At 41.9% G+C, this 21,137-nt stretch overlaps 1 protein-coding gene across 3 annotated transcripts in view; it reads left to right on the forward strand.

Moving 5' to 3' along the window:
• LOC137340580 (katanin-interacting protein) overlaps window positions 1-21,137 on the forward strand; it is a 205,922-nt gene that overhangs the window by 156,261 nt on the left and 28,524 nt on the right. For all 3 annotated transcript variants that reach the window (XM_068003118.1, XM_068003119.1, XM_068003120.1), the window contains exons 19-24: window positions 636-813; window positions 3,522-3,687; window positions 6,045-6,208; window positions 7,610-7,674; window positions 10,700-10,810; window positions 18,287-18,426. In XM_068003118.1, coding sequence (XP_067859219.1) covers window positions 636-813; window positions 3,522-3,687; window positions 6,045-6,208; window positions 7,610-7,674; window positions 10,700-10,810; window positions 18,287-18,426 — 824 coding nt within the window. The remainder of the gene's footprint in view (window positions 1-635; window positions 814-3,521; window positions 3,688-6,044; window positions 6,209-7,609; window positions 7,675-10,699; window positions 10,811-18,286; window positions 18,427-21,137) is intronic.

Here is a 21,137-nt window from a genome sequence, read left to right on the forward strand (position 1 = left end):
AAAAAAAATTGTATACGTATATTAGTAAAAAGAGAATTGTTACATGCGAGATGGACCCCCTCAGAATAGGATACTGAGTTCAGAGGGTAAGAAGAAATTGACAGGGATACTTAAGTGCTTTGCATCAACAGAAGGATATTGATTGGGGAGGAGTTAAATCCTGAATTGGTTAAAAGCAAGTTAAGAGATGCTATAATAAATAAATGGAGATGTTAGTTAATCCAAAGGAAGACAAAGTGTCAGGACCTATAAGAGATTTAGGACAGAGAGCAGGAGAATTTTTTTTTAAAAACAGAGGGTTGTGAGGCTGTGGAATGTGTTACCACAGTTAGTGATTGAAGCAGAGACCACGTCAGCATTTAGGAATAGATTGGATAGATGGTTGAAGGAAAGGGTGATAAAGGGATATGGGAACACAACAGATAGAGATTTGAATGAACATGATGAACACCAACATGATTGGTTGGGCTCAAGAGCCTGTTTCCATGTTGTAGTTTCTATGTAATTCTGTCTTTAAAAAAGAAATGTGCTGGACTGGCACCAGACTGAATCTGCCTCATCTTGTTTACAAACATATTGAAAAATATATATTTTGTTCATATAAACTTGAACTTTCTCTTTTTTTAAAATTCTAGGTCTACAGCTAAATTTCACTGTTACTTGGGGAGACTCTCACTACCTTGGGTTGACTGGACTGGAGGTTGTAGGCAAAGATGGCCAGGCACTACCTATCACAATGGACATAATTGAAGCATCACCAAGAGATCTAAATGAATTGCCAGAATATAATGAAGACAGTAGGACATTAGACAAGTATATATTATTTATTGTCTATTTAAGCAAAATAATCTAATTTTGAGTGCTATTTAAAATATCTACTCATAGATGTTTACAGATCTTATACTCTTACTTAAGGCTAGGGTTATCCAAAATATGTTCCACCCATGATCCCTAGCAATCTGTTCCAAGTAGCCCAAGCACCTCCTAACTTCTATTTATGCATATATTTTGTATATACTTGCTGCTTTGTCCTTTGAATTTTGCGGGACTTGGAAAGAGCTGTTCTTTTGCATTATCACCTCATTAGTGGACAAATCTCACATCAGCACATGAAGATTTGTTTGTATCTGCTTCTTGAGATCTAAATTAATGAGAACATAAGTTTAAACTTATGTGGCTAAAGAGGATCCATGATATCCACCTAAGTTGCTCAGAAAGAAAGAAAAAAAAACTTTCACATTCTGTCTAAGGCTGTATATTCAGCAGATTCCCATTAACGGAAATACTTCCATTGGGAGCAAATATTCTCTGTATGGTTATTGCTATTAAGCCAACAATTTTGAATATATATGAAATCAATCAATGTATGAGAAAAGAATAATTTTCAATAACCTTGTGACCATTAATTGATCATTACTATGTATTTGTTATGGGGGAGAGAGAGAGACTAAAGCTTTTGCAATTGTGACAAATGTTTGAAGTATTGTAAAAATCCAACATTTTAAAATCCAGAAAACCTTACCATAGCCAATGAAAAACAGACAACCAGACAGACAAACAATGGGACGAGGCGGCTCAGTGAACATTGTCATCCTCAACCCTGGTGGAGCTCAGCATATATGAGTGCAAGAAACAAGGCTAAAATGTTTGCAAGTGTCTTCAGCCAAGAGCACTAAATGGATGATACTATAGTGTCTCCTCCCAAAGTTCCCACCACCAAAAAAGCCGGTGTTCAGATAATTTCACATGGCAATAAGAAGCAGTTAAGTGCTTGGACACAGCATACAATATGGGCTCTGGTCACATCCTGGGTGTAGTGCCAAAGGACCTGTGCACCAGAGCTAGTTGTTCTAGTACAGCTATGACACTGGCATCTACTCAACAATGTGGAAGATTACCCAGCTATGTCCTGTGCACAAAAAATAGGTTAAGTCTATCCCAGCCAATTACCACCCTATCGAACTGCTTCCAATCATCCATAAAGGAATGGAAGGAGTCATCTATCAATAGTGTCATCAAGCACCATCTACTCACTAATACTCAATTCCACTACAACCACTCTGCTCCAGACCTCCACATTACACCCACACCACACCCTAGCTATACTCTCTTATAAATGATGTGGAGATGCCGGTGATGGACTGGGGTTGACGATTGCAAACAATTTTACAACACCAAGTTATAGTCCAACAATTTTATTTGAAATTCACAAGCTTTCAGAGGCTTCCTCCTTCCTCATTTCCACATTCACCTGAGGAAGGAGGAAGCCTCCGAAAGCTTGTGAATTTCAAATAAAATTGTTGGACTATAACTTACTCTTATAAATGGATAGAGAGTTCCCAATTGATACGCATCCTGAATACAATTAACACTAATTGTTATTAATCACATGGATACAATTAACACTCTCTCTATCCCTTCCGCCCTCTCTCTCTCCTCCCCCTCTCTCCTGGCCCCCAAACCACGGTCCACAGCTAATGAGATTTCTGCGAGGAATTGCAGTGGGCTAGTGACGGTTTTACAATGGCAAATGTTAGGACCACTCCACCGTAAATCTGCCAACAAGAGGAGAATTCAAGCCTATGCCTCGATCTTGATCCCGCTCCTTCCCTTTCTCTCTTTAGCTCACCCTTCTCTCTCAATCTCCATCTTCCTCTTTCCTTCTCCCTCCCTCTCTTTCGATCCTCCTTCCTCTTTCTCTTTCAACCCCCCACCCCGGCGTTCTCCCTTTTTTCTGCCATCTCCCTCTGCCCATCTCTTTCTCTCCCGATCCCTACTTAATCCTTTCTATTTCTTTCGCTCTCTTTCTCATATCTATCTATGTCCCTGGTCTCTAGCCCTCCTCTCGCTACCCCCTCTTCTTTCTCTCTCTGCCCTTCACACACACTCTTCTCTCTCCCTGCCTGTATGCCATCCTCTTTATGTCTCTTCCCCTCCCTCTCTGATTTCTCCCTCTGGCCCTCCATTTCTCCCAACTCCCTAGGCACCTTCCTCCACGCTCTCTCAATGCTACTCTCTCTGTTTTGATCCCTCTGTCTATCGCTCATTCTCTATACCCCTCTCTCTTTACCACCCTGTCAATTTCCCATTCTCTCTGTCTCTCGATCCTCCCTCTATCTCTTGATCCCCCTCCCAACTTATTCACTCGTGCATGTACATGCCCTCCCTTTCCCTGTTTTTGTCTTTCTCTCGCTCACTCCCCCTCCCCTCTCCCCCAAGTGCCCCTCTCTGTCAATCTCCTCAAAATACACATTCTGTTTACAAAAATGTTAAATATAAAGAATTTGAATAGTTACCAAAGCTCCCACTCTGATTCGCCACTCCTTCTAGTGGCTGACTTAGATTCCATTTGCCACTATAAATGGTGGTTGTGGATATAATAAAGACTGAAAATGATGGTGCAAGGGATTTATGGGTTCTAAAAATAAGAAACCTAGGAGTTAGGCTAGATAAAAAAAGAGAAATTCAACCTAATCACAGTTTATAAGGCTTAATTGATATGTGGTACTTATTTGTTAAAGGCTGATTGATGGGATTAATGTCACCTCAGAAGATGAGCACATGTGGCTGATTCCTTTCACCTATGGAGAAAATCACATCCTCACAATCATTTTCAATAAGCAACAAACTATTGTTGGATTTCGCTTCTGGAACTATAACAAGTCCCCAGAGGACACATACAGAGGGGTGAGTAAATGGAAAGGCTTTCTGAATGGGATCTTTGGAGGGTAGAAAAGACATTTTATGTTTAATTTTAATTCTTAGAATTGGTGTAGTTTGACAATTTGATGATGTAATTTCATAGTTATAAGGAAATTTGGACAGAAAATACTGTGTTATCACTAAGTATTACCCTTACAAAGCACTATTTTACTACAATATAATATAGTTTTTGGTTGTCTGCCTTGCATTTATATAGTGCCTTATCACATCCTCAGGATGTCCTAAAGCATGTCACAACCAATGAATTACTTTTGAACCAAATGGGTTTTTATAACAATCTGGTAGTTTCATGGTCACCCATTACTGATACTAGCTTTTTATTCCAGATTTTATTTAATTAACTAAATTTAAATTCCCCTGCTGCTGTGGTGGGGTTTAAACTCATGTCTCCGGATTATTAGTCCGGGCCTCTGGATTACATAACCACCAAGGTGCCGTACCCTCTTTATGGTTCAACATCCTATTGGCTTTGTTGATTGCTGTTTTGCAGTGGATGGGCATTTTGAGTGTTGAGTCTACTAAGACATGCCTCTTTCAATTTCATCCTTAGATATTTCAACACCATTTATGAAGTATGCATATTGCCCATTTTTCCTTTCCACATGCAATACTTCAGTTGTCTGCATTAAATGAGATCAGTGGTTACTCAATAACTGTACCCTCAAAGTGAAAACTTTTTTGCTTCTTGCCTTCTGTACAAAATTAAGTAGACAGTAGACTTGTTAACAAAATTAAAGCCCATGGGATTAAAGGGACAGTGGCAGCGTGAATACAAAATTGGCTAGTGGACAGAAGGCAGAGAATAGTGGTGAATGGTTGCTTTTCAGACTGGAGGGAGTGGTGACACTATAGTGTTGTTCCCCAAGGGTCAATATTAGGATCACTGCTCTTTTTGATATATATTAACAACCCGGACTTGGTATAAAGATGCTGCTTGACTTGCTGAGTGTTTCCAGCATTTTCTGTTTTTATTTCAGATTTCCAGCATCTGCAGTATTTTTCTTTTGATTGGGTGTAATTTCAAAGTTTGCAGATGACTCAAAACTCGGAAATGTAGTAAACAATGTGGAGGATAGTAACAGACTTCAGGAGGACATTGATGAAATGGGCAGACACATGGCAGGTGAAATTTAATGCAGAGAAGTGTGAAGTGATCTTTTTTGGTAGTAAGAATGAGGAGAGGCAACATAAACCAAATGGTACAATTTTAAAGGGAGTGCAGGTACAGAGACACATGGGGGTATATGTGCACAAATCTTTGAAGGTGGCAGGACAAGTTGAGAAGGCTGTTAAAAAAGCACATGGGATCCTGGGCTTTATTAACAGAGGCATAGAGTACAAAAGCAAGGAAGTTATGCTAAACCTTTACAAAACACTGGTTAGATCTCAGCTGGAGTATTGTGTTCAATTCTGGGCCCCGCACTTCAGGAAGGATATCAAGGCTTTAGAGAGGTTGCAGAAGAGATTAATTAGAATGGTACCAGGTATGAGGAACTTTAGTTATGTGAAGAGACTGGAGAAGCTGGGATTGCTCTCCTTAGAACAGATATGGTCAAGGGGAGATTTGATGGAGGTTTTTTTACGCAGTGCGTTGTTATGATCTGGAATACACTGCCTGAAAGGGTGGTAGAAGCAGATTCAATAGTAACTTTCAAAAGGGAATTCGATAAATACTGGAAGGGAAAAAATTTACAGGGCTATGGGGAAAGAGTACGGCAATGGGGATTAATTGGATAGCTCTTTCAAGGAGCCGACACAGGCACGATAGGCCGAATGGCCTCCTGTGCTGTACCTACTATGATAGGTGTTCAAAATCATGAACGGTTTTGATAGAGTAAATAAGGAGAAACTGTTTCTAGTGGCAGAAGGGTCAGCAACCAGAGGACACAGATTTAAGGTGATTGGCAAAAGAGCCAGAGGCGACATGATGAGACATTTTTTTAAGCAGCAATTTGTAATCATCTGGAATGCATTCCCTGAAAGGGTGGTGAAAGCAGATTCATTAGTAACTTTCAAAAGGGAAATGGATAAATACTTGAAGCAAAAAAGTTTACAGGGCTATAGGGAAAGAGCACGGCAATGGGACTAATTGGATAGGTCTTTCAAAGAGATGACACAGGTATGATAGGCCGAATGGCCTCCTCCTGCATTGTACCTACTATGATACAGTGCTTGCACAAAAAGACTTAGCTGAAGCTTAAGGCCACCTTTACATCTGTATTTCCCTAACTGTTCTTCATCAGCAGACTAATATAGATTTGGGGATGGAGAGAGGAACATACTGTTTTATGGACTGGTATTTACCCTTTAATCTTGACTAGGCAAAAATTGTCCATGTTACCCTTGATGGATACTGCATTTCACCACCAGAGGGCTTCCTCATTCGGAAAGGTACAGGCAACTGCCATTTTGACTTTGCTCAGGAAATTCTCTTCATAGATTATCTCCGGAAGAACAGTGAAGCAGCAACAAAACAACAAATTGGGTAAAAACATTGTCTAATCATTATCTTTTCTCTTATCCACACTATACCTTCATACTATCAAAATCTTGTTTCTTCTTGAAACTGGATATACTTAAAACAAGTTTAAAGAGACCATCAAGACAACTCTGAATTTCTTACAACTCTTAATAGCTTTAAAACTATTAAATTGATCAATACTAAGGTATAATATATATGTTACGATTTCTAGCATCAAAAGTTTGTTCCCTTTCTCAAAATTAGGTGCCATTACATGAATCCTAAGATGGCAGACAGTGGCCTTTAGGCTCGATTTGTTTGTGTCAATTTAAGTGAGTTTGAAACTGTTAAGTCGATCATTCTGAATTTATGATTTCTTTATTATTCAAAAATTCCACATTCTTTTAAGAATGAATGGTGTGTTTCCAATGATTAGTTCTAATGTCATTTATTTGTTGGGTCACAAAAATTGATTTGTTAATTTAAAACACCATGGGCCGGAATTTGCTGAGAAAGTAAGTGTGTGAACGACGCCGCCGTTATTAATGTGCAAATCGTCCAGCAACTTGTGGCAAGGAAGATACCCCCGCCCCCCGTGAATTGCGAATTGCCACAAGTTGCTGGATGATTTTCATTGCTCCGACATTATCTTCGCGAAAACGGCATCTCGCCCTTAACCTCCCTGTGAGTTTCATAAAGTTGCTGCATTTGCATGTTAATTGCCCATTAAACTCGCAGCAGAAAATTAAATCTAGTAATTAAGTGTAATTATCCTTTTAACTATGTGATAAATGTTAATAACTGCCAATCAGCCCCTCTGATTCAGAAAGTGAACAAATAAAAGTGTGGAGTCTCATTCCTTCAGGTAGTGGATTGTTGTTGGAGATTTTAAAACTGTCAAATTTTTTTTTTTCTTTCTTTTACTTTCCGTCCCTTTTTCCCTCTTAATCCAATCTTTCCCTCCCTCTCTTTATTTATTTTTCTGTACTTGATTTGACACTCATTTACCCACTTTAATTCACTCTCCCTAGTCCTTCCTCTGTTTATTTCTCAATCCTTAAATTTCATTGGTTAAGGAGATAGACTGTTGGTCCCATCGTTCATCGAGGTCCCAGGTGCCCTGTTGCCTTTACTGCACCGTTATCGGCTCGCACTTCCAGTGACTTACAGGGCAAAAAAAAATTGAGCTTGAGTCTAACCAACCGGGTACGCCATGAGATGCCTTACTCCAGCAAATTCCGGCCCTTTGTCTGCATAGTGAGCAAAAGTGATTCGCAATTGTATAAGCCTGCGATCTTACAGTGCCTTGAATTCAGTGTTATTAACACAAACAGCAAATAAAAAAAGTAATGGTGACATTGAAGGATGTCTCCAGTGTCCTAATATCCTAAATATTTTTAAATTATATGCAAATATTTTTGATAGGATCTGTCCTAGGAATGTGGAACAGGCTAGTATGGACTATGAAGCTCCACTGATGCCATGTGGCTGTATCCTTTAACTTCAGAAAGTCTTCTACAAAATGTAGACTACTCTTATTCAAACAACAAATGGGCCTGGAGTTTCCACGTGACTTCCACCCTGATAACAGTGGAATCTGGGTGGAATGAAATGAATAGCGCAAAAGATCGTGGAATTTTAAGCATAAGTGAGTTAGAATCATAGAATGGTTATAGAACAGAAGGAGGGCATTCGGCCCGTCGAGACGGTAAGGGCTTTCTACAAGAGCAATCCAGCTGGTCCCACTTTTTTTTTTATTTGTTCATGGGATGTGGGCGACGCCGGCAAGGCCAGCATTTTATTGCCCATCCCTAATTGCCCTGGAGAAGGTGGTGGTGAGCTGCCTTCTTGAACCGCTGCAGTCCGTGTGGTGAAGGTTCTCCCACAATGCTGTTAGGAAGGGAGTTCCAGGATTTTGACTCAGCAATGATGAAGGAACGGCGATATATTTCCAAGTCGGGATGGTGTGTGACTTGGAGGGGAACGTGCAGGTTGTGTTGTTCCCATGTGCCTGCTGCCCTTGACCTTTTAGGTGGTAGAGGTCACGGGTTTGGGAGGTGCTGTCGAAGAAGCCTTGGCGAGTTGCTGCAGTGCATCCTGTGGATGGTGCACACTGCAGCCACGGTGCGCCGGTGGTGAAGGGAGTGAATGTTTAGGGAGTTGGATGGGGTGCCAATCAAGCGGGCTGCTTTGTCCTGGATGGTGTTGAGCTTCTTGAGTGTTGTTGGAGCTGCACTCATCCAGGCAAGTGGAGAGTATTCCATCACACTCCTGACTTGTGCCTTGCGCCCTTTCCCCGTAGCCCTGCAAATTTTTTTCTTTTAAGTACTTATCCAATTCCCTTTTGAAAGCCACGATTGAATCTGCCTGCACCAGTGCATTCGAGATTATAACCATTCGCTGCGTAAAAATGTTTTTCCTCATGTCGCCTTTGGTTCTTTGGCCAATCACCTTAAATCTGTGATATCTGGTTCTTGACCCTTCTGCCAATGGGAACAGTTATCTCTATCTACACTGTCTAGACCCCTCATGATTTTGAACATCTCTATCAAATCTCCTCTCAACCTTCTCTGCTCTAAGGAGAACAACCCCAGCTTCTCCAATCTATCCACATAACTGGAACCATTCTAGTAAATCTTTTCTGCACCCTCTTCTTCACATCCTTCATAAAATGCGGTGCCCAGAATTGTGGCCGAACCAGTGTTTTATAAAGGTTCATCATTACCTCCTTGCTTTTGTACTCTATGCCTCTACTTATAAAGCCCAGGATCCCGTCTGCTTTTTAACCGCTTTCTCAACCTGCCCTGCCACTTTAGAATTGTACCCTTTAGTTTATAGTACACATCCACTCTGATGCAGGAGATCATGTTTTGGACAGATGTAGGTTCCATCCCAAACAAAGCCCTCCAGATACTGGCAGTGGAGGCCCGGATCTAACGAATATGCAGAGAATATTTATATAGAAGCAAAATCAAGCAAAATTAACTTTAATCACCACAAAGATGACTGTAATTGAAGCATTTGTGTCCTTCATGCTGGAGTTTCCACGATCTTTTATGCTCTTTCAAATGTCCCTTCACCAGGGCCACGCCCACAGGTTGAAAAGGAGAGTTTCCGCCAGTTGTGCCCGTTCGGGGGTGTTCATCACATTGCACCCAGATTCTCTGGTGCAATGGCATCCGTGGTCACACTAATCCATCATTAGTGATCAGCAATCAATTGAAGCCTCACTCAGGACTGTTTCTCACACTGATGCTACAGTTACTTTAAATTACTTTAAATTCAGTTTAAATTAGTTCAAATTCAGTCAATTGATCTGCCCTTGGTACATAAGACCTGTGATCAGCTGTCAATTTAAATGAATGATTGGCATGTTTGTTCAACTGCAGCAATTACTTGAACAAATTTTCAGTTTATATTAATTTAAATTCAGTCATCTTGAGGCCCTATTGGCCATGTACCAGTCAATAATCGATTAGTATTGATAACGCTGCTTGATTGCGCTGATTCAAGGGAGATTTTCCGTTTGGGTATATGCTACTGAGTTTGTGCAGAAACTTGGGCGTAACTCTACCTCGACAAAACCAGCATAGTGTTCAGTGTATTCTGGGCGCATTTTACTAATTACGTCCACCATGATTGAATGAGCATAAGTGAGTTTTCATTTTAGACTGGCTAATTGCTTCAAATTGCTGATGACTACATTTGATGTAAACAGCAAAAGTTCCAAGAGAGTTGTTTGTCTATTGTGAATCTCATGTTACACTGAGCCAATAGACTTGTTTATCTGGAAATGTATGCAGTGCTGTTGTAAAATGTGTAAATTCGATTCAGTGTGCAGATCAATGCAAACAAAATAATTGTTAATCCTCATATCATGCATCTCTAAGGGCATGATATGAGGATTGTAGTGCAAGAATATTCAAAATTCTAACAAAGGCTATTCAAATAATGAGCACTTTGGTTAATACAACCAGCCTATTGTAGATGAGTAAGAATTTTTTCCTTCCTTAAAATATCCTAATTAGGTTATGTAAGATTGGAAATTACTTTTGGCAATATTAGCATGTGCAGGCTTAATGAATTTGCATGACATTCCTGTGTCCGCTATTTTAACGCAGGTATTGGCCTGTTTAAAGTAATTGGCTGAGTGTATCAGTTAAGATAGCAGACAGAGAAGCTTTAAGCAAATGCAATATGCATTCAAGTGCTAATATCAACAATAGTAATTGCGAGGTTAAAGTTGCAATGGTGACTTTATAAAGGTGAACAAAATATTTGCAACATGTTTGGAAGCATTTAAAATCCAATGTTCTAGTGAAGCAATTGATAATCAGGATAAAACAAATGGTCCTTGAGAAAATCTTTTACATTCAATTGCTGGTTAATTTTGTATTTTATAGTTATTTTTCTTTTACGATGAAAGATTCTATCACTGAATATTAATATCAGCAAAAGATTAGCCTCTGAAAATTGTCCTAGATTTGTAACTTTCCTTGATCTAGCTTCTTCCAGTTATTTTTCAGCTACAGTTGCTGACTAGCTGGGGAGATCCTTACTACATTGGTCTTAATGGACTGGAATTCTATGATGACATTGGTGAAAGAATTCTCCTGACAGAGAATAGTATCCTTTGCCAAATGATAAGCTCATTTCCTGAATATTATTTAATATGAAAAAGGTACTCAAACATAACTGCTTTTTAAGAATGCTAAGACTATTGTTTAAGCTGAGTTTTAAGTGGATTTTAAATCATGGCTCAGTTTCTTATTGTACATACAGTTCTGAATTAGCAGGCTGAGATGACTATATGAAGAAGTGCTTGTGTTCAAATCCCTACATACCCTCTCCCACGTCTATGTAACCTCCACCAGCCCTACAACCCTGCCTCCTCCTCCCCCCCCCCCCCCCCCCCCCCGACTCAATACGCTCCGTGCCTCTGAATCTGGCCTTCTCCCCACCGTTGGCAGCCATGCTTTCAACCACCTAGGTCTCGCACTCTAGAATTCCCTCCCTGAACCACTCTGCCTCCCTACCTCTTCTCCTCCTTTGAACCCTTCTTAAAACCTACCTCCTACATTACAACAGTGACTACACTTCAAAAGTACTTCATTGGCTGTAAGACGCTTTAGGACGTCCTGAGGTTGTGAAAGGCGCTATATAAATCCAAGTTCTTTCTTTTTTCCTCGAGTAAACCTTTAGTCACCCCTCCTAATTCTTGTTTGCCTCAGCATCTATTTTCCTTATTTTTTTTTCAAAAAATATACTTTATTCATAAAATTTGCAGCAGTACATACAATACAGTTGTCATATCACATTCCAAACATACACAATACAGATTATACAATTTGCAGGTTACGTCAAGTACAGTTCAATGAACACATTGGACATAATTACAGTTCATGACACTCTAGGGTGTCTCATTGCATCATACTCAACACAGATTATTGCTTACAGATTCATTTCAGGTCCATTTCAGATTCATTACAGGTACATTACAGCAATTTGAATTTTACATTCTGCCCGAGGGGGCTTTTCCCTGATTGCAGCCCCTCGGTATACAATGGCGGGAAGGCTCTAAACGGTTGCCTTTCCCCACAGAGCCTTTGCGGCAGCCGCACCCATCCTCAGTGCGTCCCTCAGCACGTAGTCCTGGACCTTGGAATGTGCCAGTCTGCAACACTCGGTCGAGGACAGCTCCTTGTGCTGGAAGACCAGCAAGTTTCGGGCAGACCAAAGGGCGTCTTTCACCGAGTTGATGGTCTTCCAGCAGCAGCTGATGTCCGTCTCAGTGTGCGTCCCCGGGAACAGCCCGTAGAGCACAGAATCCTGTGTTGCGGAACTGCTCGGGACGAACCCGGACAGATACCACTGCATCTCTCTCCAGACCTTCTTTGCAAAGGCACATTCCAGAAGGAGATGGGTGACGGTCTCGTCTCCACCGCAGCCTCCTCTGGGACAGCGCGCGGTGGCGCTGAGAGCCCGGGAGTGCATGAAGGATCTGACGGGAAGGGCCCTTCTCACCACCAGCCAAGCTAGGTCTTGGTGCTTGTTTGAAAGCTCTGGCGATGAGGCGTTCTGCCAAATGACATTGACAGTCTGCTCGGGGAACCAACCGACAGGATCCACCATCTCCTTTTCCCGCAGGGTCTCGAGGACGTTACGTGCGGACCACTTGCTGATCGCCTTGTGGTCAAAGGTGTTTTCCTGCACAAACCTTTCCACGAAGGACAGGTGGGGCGGAATGGTCCAACTGGACGGAGCGTTCCGTGGCAGCGTGGCCAGGCCCATCCTTCTCAACACCGGGGACAGGTAGAACCTCAGCACGTAATGACACTTTGTGTTTGCGTACCGAGGGTCTATGCACAGCTTGATGCAGCCGCACACAAAGGTGGCCATCAGGATGAGGGCCACGTTGGGCACGTCTTTCCCCCCTTTCTCCGGAGATTTGTACATCGTGACCCTGCGGACACGGTCCATTTTTGATCTCCAGACAAAGCGGAAGATGGCTCGGGTGACTGTCGCGGCGCAGGAGCGAGGTATGGGCCAGACCTGCGCCATGTACAGCAACACCGAGAGCACCTCGCACCTGATGACCAGGTTCTTGCCCACGATCGAGAGGGATCGTCGATCCCACAGTCCCAGTTTCTGCTTAACCTTGGAAATACGCTCCTCCCAGTTTTTGGTGCACACCCCGGCCCCTCCGAACCAGATCCCCAGCACCTTCAGGTAATCCGACCTGACGGTGAAGGGGACAAAGGATCGGTCGGTCCAGTTCCCAAAGAACATGGCCTCGCTCTTGCTACGATTTACCCTGGCCCCCGAGGCCAGTTCGAACTGGTCGCAGATGCTCATCAATCTGCGGACCGAGAGCTGATCCGAGCAAAAGACGGCGACGTCATCCATGTACAGGGAGGCCTTGACCTGAGTACCTCCGCTGCCTGGGATCGTCACCCCTTTTATGCCCACATCCCTCCTGATGGACTCGGCAAAGGGTTCGATGCAACACACGAACAAGACGGAGGAGAGAGGACAGCCCTGCCTGACTCCAGATTTGATCGGAAAGCTTTCTGATTCCCACCCGTTGATTGAAACTGCGCGACTGATGTTTGTGTAGAGCAGTTGGATCCAATTGCGGATTCCCTCCCCAAACCCCATTTTGGAGAGCACGTCCATCATGTACGTGTGGGATATTCTGTCAAAGGCCTTCTCCTGGTCCAGGCTGATCAGGCAGGTGTTCACCCCCCTGTCCTGTACGTAGGCAATCGTATCCCTGAGTAGCGCCAGGCTATCAGAGATCTTCCTGCCGGGTACGGCGCAGGTCTGATCGGGGTGGATCACCACCTCCAGGGCTGACTTGACCCGATTGGCGATGACCTTGGACAGAATTTTGTAGTCCACGTTAAGTAGTGAGATGGGTCACCAATTTTTGATTTCTTCCCTCTCCCCCTTCTGCTTGTAGATGAGGGTGATGATGCCTTTCCTCATGGAGTCTGACATGCTGCCTGCCAGGAGCATACCCCCGTACACTTCCAGAAGCACTTAGGGATGTTTTTCTATGATAAAGGTGTTCTCTAAATGCAAGTTGTGATGGTAGTGGTGTGACTAGCTTCAGTGTCATTGTAACATTGGGGGTGAATTTCTGTGGGGGGTCGCCCACTCATCTGCCATATGTTTTAATAAAATAAAGTAAAACGGGTGGAGATCCATTACCTAATTTTGCACCCATCCTATTTACTGCCATCTCACTGCAGGATCACCCATCCATTTCAAGGCAGTTCTATGCGAAACAGGCAAAAATGACAGCCCATTTTCCATTATTTCTGCCTCATTTGCACTATTTATGGTTCTTACTGGTATAAAACTAGTGTTCAGAGTTGCTTGGAAGATGGAAGAGCATTTAAAGAGTAGCCACATTTATAGCAGTAATTTCTGACCTGTCTTTTAAGATTTTATTATTTATTTTTTAACATGGAGCTGTTATTCCTCCCAGCCCTACCAACTATTTAACACAGGGCACAATGGGTTTCCATCAGAAATTCCCTCAGCTTTTTGGGAGAAAAGGAATGGAAGAATGTCTGTCAGGTCAAGTACACCAGAAGCATTCACTTCCTATCTACCAGCACACTAACATCTATAGACAGAGGTGAATATACCTGCCTTTAAAGGACAATTAGTGCACGTGGAGGCTCCTATTCCCTAAGAAAGTTGGGACAGCAGACACATTGTCACCACTAGGATATACGAATGCCTGAATGTTGTTTGCCTCTTCAGAAACACCCCAATAACAGTACATCATGCTTTCAGTGGCACTGCATGAAAGCAGCATGCCAGGATGATAAACAGCCAGCGTACATTGGCTACACCTGCAAAGATGTCACTAACCACATCTGTAGGCCGTGGCACACGTGTCTGGCAATGATCATAGGGAATTGTCCTAACAGTTCGAGATCATCAGAGGCCAGATGAACATCCAGTGAAGTAATAATGAAATTTGATTCCAACTTTTTGCAATGCTAATTTATGGGGATGGTGTCATTGCAGTGCCCAGAGGGAAATGCTCCTCGCAACCACCTCATGCAGTACCAGTTTCACTTCAGCAGCTATCAAACATGGGGCTTCTGTCACTTGCCTGCAGACTGATATCTGCATCTCATGTTTCCTTTCTCTTCATCTTTCTCTGTCACTTCTTAGTGCTCTCCTTGGTCTGTGCTGGTGTTTGTGCTCCACATGAGCCTCCTCCCACCTACTTCATCTGGTGGGACCAATCCTGCTGACTGTGAAATATACCATATAATATATGGAAGGAACCAGAAATTCAGTTGGTTATTCCCGGTCTGGGAAGTACTTATTCTATTCATAACAGTAAGCAGAATTCAATAGAAAGATAAAATAAATGGGTTGGACATCATGGTTTCAGAATTATTTGAAAGGGGGAATATTTACTTTTTTCTCTTTTTTATTCCTCCTATCAAATAATCCTGTAACCTGTTGTATATTACTCATTTGTGATGCCTCTCTTGAACAATAATCCTTGCCAATGAACCTTAAAAGGCCCCTGAGGTTCAAAATTTTCAATAGAATTCAAATATCTAACTTTGCTCGCTGGATCCTTAATTTTCATTTACTTCTGACCTGTAGAGGTTATTGTAACTTCTCCTGTTATAAGACATGTTACTCAGAGTTCTCCCAATATGAAAAATAATCCAGTATAGTATATTAACTGTGTCCTAGATTTTCGTAATTTGGATCAATTTTTTTGTCCCCTGGATTTTCGCAGCGTCACAAACAAAATGAGCCATAATACTAAAGTCGCCATTTAGCTCATTTACAATTCACAATTTTAAAAAATCAACCCTATCTATAACAGTGGCTTAGCTGAAAGACCATTAAATCATTAGAGCTTCACATCATCGTGCATGAAGAAAGGGAGTAGATGTCTCCAAGTCTTTTGAAAGGAAATGAAAAGGACCTGCATCCATCCCATGCTAAGTCCTGTTCACACATTGACCCTGTCCTTGCTGACTCCCAATTGGGGTGCTTTATTTCTTTTAATGCTCTGGGGTGAAAAAGTCCAGGAGACTGAAAGCTGAGTTATATCACAAATGGAAACTAAAGGCTAAAATTATGAAGGAGTTTGATAGGGTAGACGTAGAGAAGATGTTTCCACTTGTGGGAAAATCCAAAATGAGGGGTCATAAATATAAGATAGTCACTAATAAATTCAATAAGGAATTCAGGAGAAACTTCTTTACCTAGACAGTGGATAGAATGGGGAACTTGCTATAACATGGAGTAGTTGAGGCGAATAGCATAGATGCATTTAAGGGAAGCTAGATAAGTACATGAGGAAGAAAGGAATAGAAGGTTATGCTGATGGGGTTAGATGAAGTAGGGTGGAAAGAGGCTCGTGTGGAGCATAAACTTCAGCATGGAACAGGCTGAATGGCCTGTTTCTGTGCTGTAAATTCTATGTAATTCCCTTTCAGCCTTAGTAAAGGCTGCTAATGGGCTGAGGTGTTATCTGAGCCTTTCCAAAGCCTTTAGGAAGTTTTAACGCACTATTTTGACACTTCCTTTAATTGTTCCCACTCTTCGGATTTCCTTTGCACACGATTTTCTGCCCTGAACGCTATTGTGCTCCCCGCACACGTCCAAATCTGTACCTGGAGCAAAAAAATAATTAATAATGAGCAGACCTAGGAAAATTAGGTGCAAATTGACCATTTCCATTAATGTCAGTGCATAACACGTTTGTAACCATTCAGGTGTAAACTGCGGTCTTACTGGAAAACCCATCGTGAAATCAATCAGTGATAGTATTATTGACTCCTAAACCAATACGTTTCTACTCTGTGGCCATAATGCATTATTTTTCATTGCTGCAGCAGTGTAGCCGAACCTCAGAAAATTGACTACTTCATCATTTGTTTATCCTCCACATTATTCGGGATAAGAAATAAAACAAAGAGAGCAATTCTGAGATGATGTCAATAATCCCATAAGAATATTCTTACTAAGAGATTTTATAATTACTGTTTTCTGTGGCAGTCATTGTGCTTATACCACAGTTAGAAGAGTGGAGTGGATCTAAACCCACTAGCTAGAAACTCTACCATTTGACAAGGTGATTCCTATCACAGGAGAGTGCCCAGGCAAGCACCAACAATAAGGAATGTTAAAGTACATAGGACATTACTTCATGTATGTTATTGATAAATAAGAGCATTTGCTGTTGGTTAGATTTTTTTTCCTGCGTCGTTCAGCTCAAAAAATTGTTTTCCCTGTAAGTTGCTGGAAGTGCGAGCTGACCGCGGGGCGGCGAGGGCAACGGGAGCTGACCGCGGGGCGGCGAGGGCAACGGGAGCTGACCGCGGGGCGGCGAGGGCAACGGGAGCTGACCGCGGGGCGGCGAGGGCAACGGGAGCTGACCGCGGGGCGGCGAGGGCAACGGGAGCTGATCGCGGGGCGGCGAGGGTAACGGGAGCTGATCGCGGGGAGTCGAGGGTAACAGGAGCTGATCGCGGGGAGTCGAGGGTAACAGGAGCTGATCGCGGGGAGTCGAGGGTAACAGGAGCTGATCGCGGGGCGGCGAGGGTAACAGGAGCTGATCGCGGGGCGGCGAGGGTAACGGGAGCTGATCGCGGGGCGGCGAGGGCAACAGGGCACCTGGGACCTTGATGTCCGACGGGACCAACAGTCTACCTCCTTAACCAATGAGATTTAAGGATTGAGAAATAAACAGAGGAAGGACTGAGAAGGAGGGTGAATGAGAGTGGGTGTATTCAATGTCAAATCAGGTAAAGAAAGAGAAATAAAGAGTGGGAAAGAAAGATGCAAATGCAGCAACTTCATGAAGCTCACGGGGAGGTTAAGGGCGAGATGCCGTTTTCATGAAGTTAACAGCAGAACAAATTGTCCAGCGACTTGTGGTGATTCACAATTCACAGGGTATCTTCCTCGCCACAAGTTGCTGGCTGATTTGCACATTAATAACAGCGGCGTCATTCAAAAACCGTTATTCTTTCAGGAAATTCCGGCCCAATATTTTCACTAGTTGTGACTCACAAGCTGCAGGTTCATGAGTGAGAGTAACACAGTATGCAGGTGAACAGTTTTTATATTTCACCCTGTAACTGTTGCATTATCACAGTTCTTTATGCTTAAAACTATTCTTGTTTTTCTTTCATTGTTATTCATGTGCATCATGCCCTGCATGCTGTGACCATGAGATTATAAATGTTGATTAAAAGTGTGAAAATATGGTGACTTTTGTCAGAGTTGTAACAGCTCACCAACATGATGAATAGCTGTTTATAGGTCTAGATTGTCAGCTATGTATCATTACTGCAGTATTTATCACTCATGCTTTAGGTACTTTGAAGATATTAACCCAAAATATGAATTTGTTTAAAATATTTCAATTTTATCAGTACTTGTAAAAGTGATATCTTCCTGTTAATTAAATGTAGTTAAACTATCTATACTACTGTCTTCACTTGAATTATAAACAATTATAATTATTTTGTTATTGTTAAATCATTACTGCATTTTGATCAAATGAGTTTGTTGTTCAAAAAATCCTTAACTAGTCATTATCAGACATTTCTGCTTTTCCAGACAGTGTGAATGTTTTAGATAGTGTTTCAGGGGATGTTCGCACCCCTGACAAATTAATTGATGGAATAAATGGCACAAATGATGGCAGACACATGTGGTTAGCTCCTATTCTTCCTGGTTTGGTAAGAAACAAATTGGCTTTCCAATCGTTATTTTATTTCTAAGAGAATAAAATCCTATTAATTATGTGCCCCTGATAAAAATTGCCAATGTATAATTGTCTATGGTATAATAATGAATAATTTGCTTTTTTAGCAACTTACATTGTACACAAGCTGCGATGCAGCCTGTGGATATGTTTATAGCTTATCTATTATTTAAAGTCTCTTCCTGATAATTATATGCTGTGAAAGCAATCTTTTCCTGTTTACACATTATAAATCAGATGATATAGGTAAATGCCATGTTTAGAGACAGCTGTAGATCTGAGCTACTATCCTTATACATGTAAGATTTTTGTTGACAAAATCAAGCAATCTAATTATCAATTATTTTGTGATGGCTTGTAAGGAATAATTTTGTAACTTTACACTCTTGCCCAGACCCTAAATCGCTGAGAGCGCAGATTGGGAATTTAGATGCGTGTTTCCACGATTGTCAGCATTTAATTTTTAATAGACTGAAAATTGGGGGAGGACATACATAAATTCCCAAAATGCCTTGAGGGAAATTTATAAATTATACCTATAATACCTTTCCTTCTGGTTTTCTCTGTGCATATCATTTGAATTTACCTTCCCATTTTTACCAAGTGAGAGAATGAAAGTTGAACTGGATTGACACAACTTTTAGGTAGGTATGATGATTTGGAAGTAGAGTAAAACCCCAATTAACTGAAACTTTGGGGGACAAAAATGAGAGTTTGGATGAATGGACTGCACTGTACAGTAATTGTGTCAAGCTCCCACAGTCATAGAATACTTCTGCCTTAATCAGAACTGTTCCTCAAGCAAAGATGAGAGATCTGTAGAACAGGTTAGGTGAGTATTCAAGAAAGTGTGTGGGGGCACCTTGAATTTATGAATCAGTAGTTTCAGTGCATACCGATCTTGCTGCTAGGAGGATTGGTTGGGCAATTTTGTATTCTTTGTCAATTCCATAGAGAATCCGAATCTAAGTTTAGAAATCAGTGGTCAGTTCTAAATAGATTTCTGATCTGATGCTACTTAAATTACTGTGTGGGTGAAATTTGAAGGAATGCATTCTGATAAAGATGCTTTTGTAGATTGATTACAGCTGCATTTCAACAATCAGCTCCTTGTAAGTGACCCATCAACATGTAATTAAAGACCTACAAGAGTCACAGAGTGGAAGTACGTGGTCATGTGCTAGTTATTATCTGTGTGGCAATAGAGAGTATAGGGCTGAGACTACTGAAAGCTTTGTCACGTTGGTGGAGTGGAGAGAGGGGAGAATCCATTGTCAGAGGACCAAAGGATGTGGAAGGGATAGATGGCTGGAGGAGGTTGCAGAGGTAATGTGGGGTAAAGCCATGAAGGGATTTGAAGAGAAGGACGAGGATTTTAAATTTAATGTATTGGGGGATAGGCAGCTAGTGTAAATCAGCAAGGCTGGCGTGATGCGCTTAGTGTGGGACAAGATAGAGGCAGCTGAGTTTTGGACATGTTGGAATTTCTGGAGGGTGACAAAAGCATGGATAAAGTTTTTAGCAGAAGAGGGGTTGTGTTAGAGGCAGAGGTTGGCTATGTTGTAGAGGTGGAAATAAGTGATGTTCGTGATGGGTAGAATGTGGAGTTTAAACATCAGTTTGGGTCGAACAGGATGCTTAGATTTCATATGGCCTGGTTCAGTTTGAGTATTTGCCCAGGGAAATGGGATACGGCCATAATGGCTAAAATCGATGGCTTTGTTCTTCCAAATGTTCAGTTGAAGGAAGTTGTGACTCGTGCATAATGACTCGAGGTTTGCAGCACAGAAGGAGGCCATTTGACCCATTGTTAGCGCCACTAGGCCAGCACAAACTGGTAGGTAGGAACATTTGAACAGGAGTAGGCCATTCAGCCCCTCGAGCCTGCTCCGCCATTCAATTGGATCATCGCTGATCTGTTTATCTGCCTTAGCTCCATATCCCTTGATACCCTCACCGAACAGAAAGTCTTGAAAGCTCCAATTGTACCGACATCTACGGCCTTTTGGGGTAGAGAATTCCAGATTTCTACTACTCTTTGTGTGGAAAAAGTGCTTCCTGATTTCCCTCCTAAATGACCCAGCTCTAAATTTAAGCTTATGTCCCCTCGTTCTTAATTCCCTCACCAGAGGAAATAGTTTCTCTGTATCTACCTTATCAAATCCTTTTAAACACCTCTATCTTGTATACTCAAGGGAATACAAGCCAAGTTGATGCAACCTGCCCTCATAATTTAACTCTCTAAGCGCCAGTATCATTCTGGCAAATCTGTGCCCCCACCCCCTTCCAAGGCCAATATATCCTTCTTGAAGTGTGGTGCTCAAAACTACCCCAGATGGGGTCCGGCCAAGGCTCTATACGACTGAAGCATAACTTCCTCCCCTTTATAATCCAGTCCCCTTGAGATAAAAGCCAACATTCCATTTGTCTTTTTGATTTCTTTACTAACTGCAAAGGGATATAGACAGATTAAGTGAGTGGGCAAGAAGGTGGCAAATGGAGTATAGTGTGGGGAAATGTGAGATTATTCACTTTGGTAGGAAGAATAGAAAAACAGAATATTTTTTAAATGGTGAGAAACTATTAAATGTTGGTGTTCAGAGAGACTTGGGTGTCCTCGTACAAGAAACCCAAAAGTTAGTATGCAGGTACAGCAGGCAATTAGGAAGGCAAATGGCATGTTGG

Source organism: Heptranchias perlo, chromosome 22, assembly GCF_035084215.1.
Source record: "Heptranchias perlo isolate sHepPer1 chromosome 22, sHepPer1.hap1, whole genome shotgun sequence".
Taxonomy (NCBI): domain Eukaryota; kingdom Metazoa; phylum Chordata; class Chondrichthyes; order Hexanchiformes; family Hexanchidae; genus Heptranchias; species Heptranchias perlo.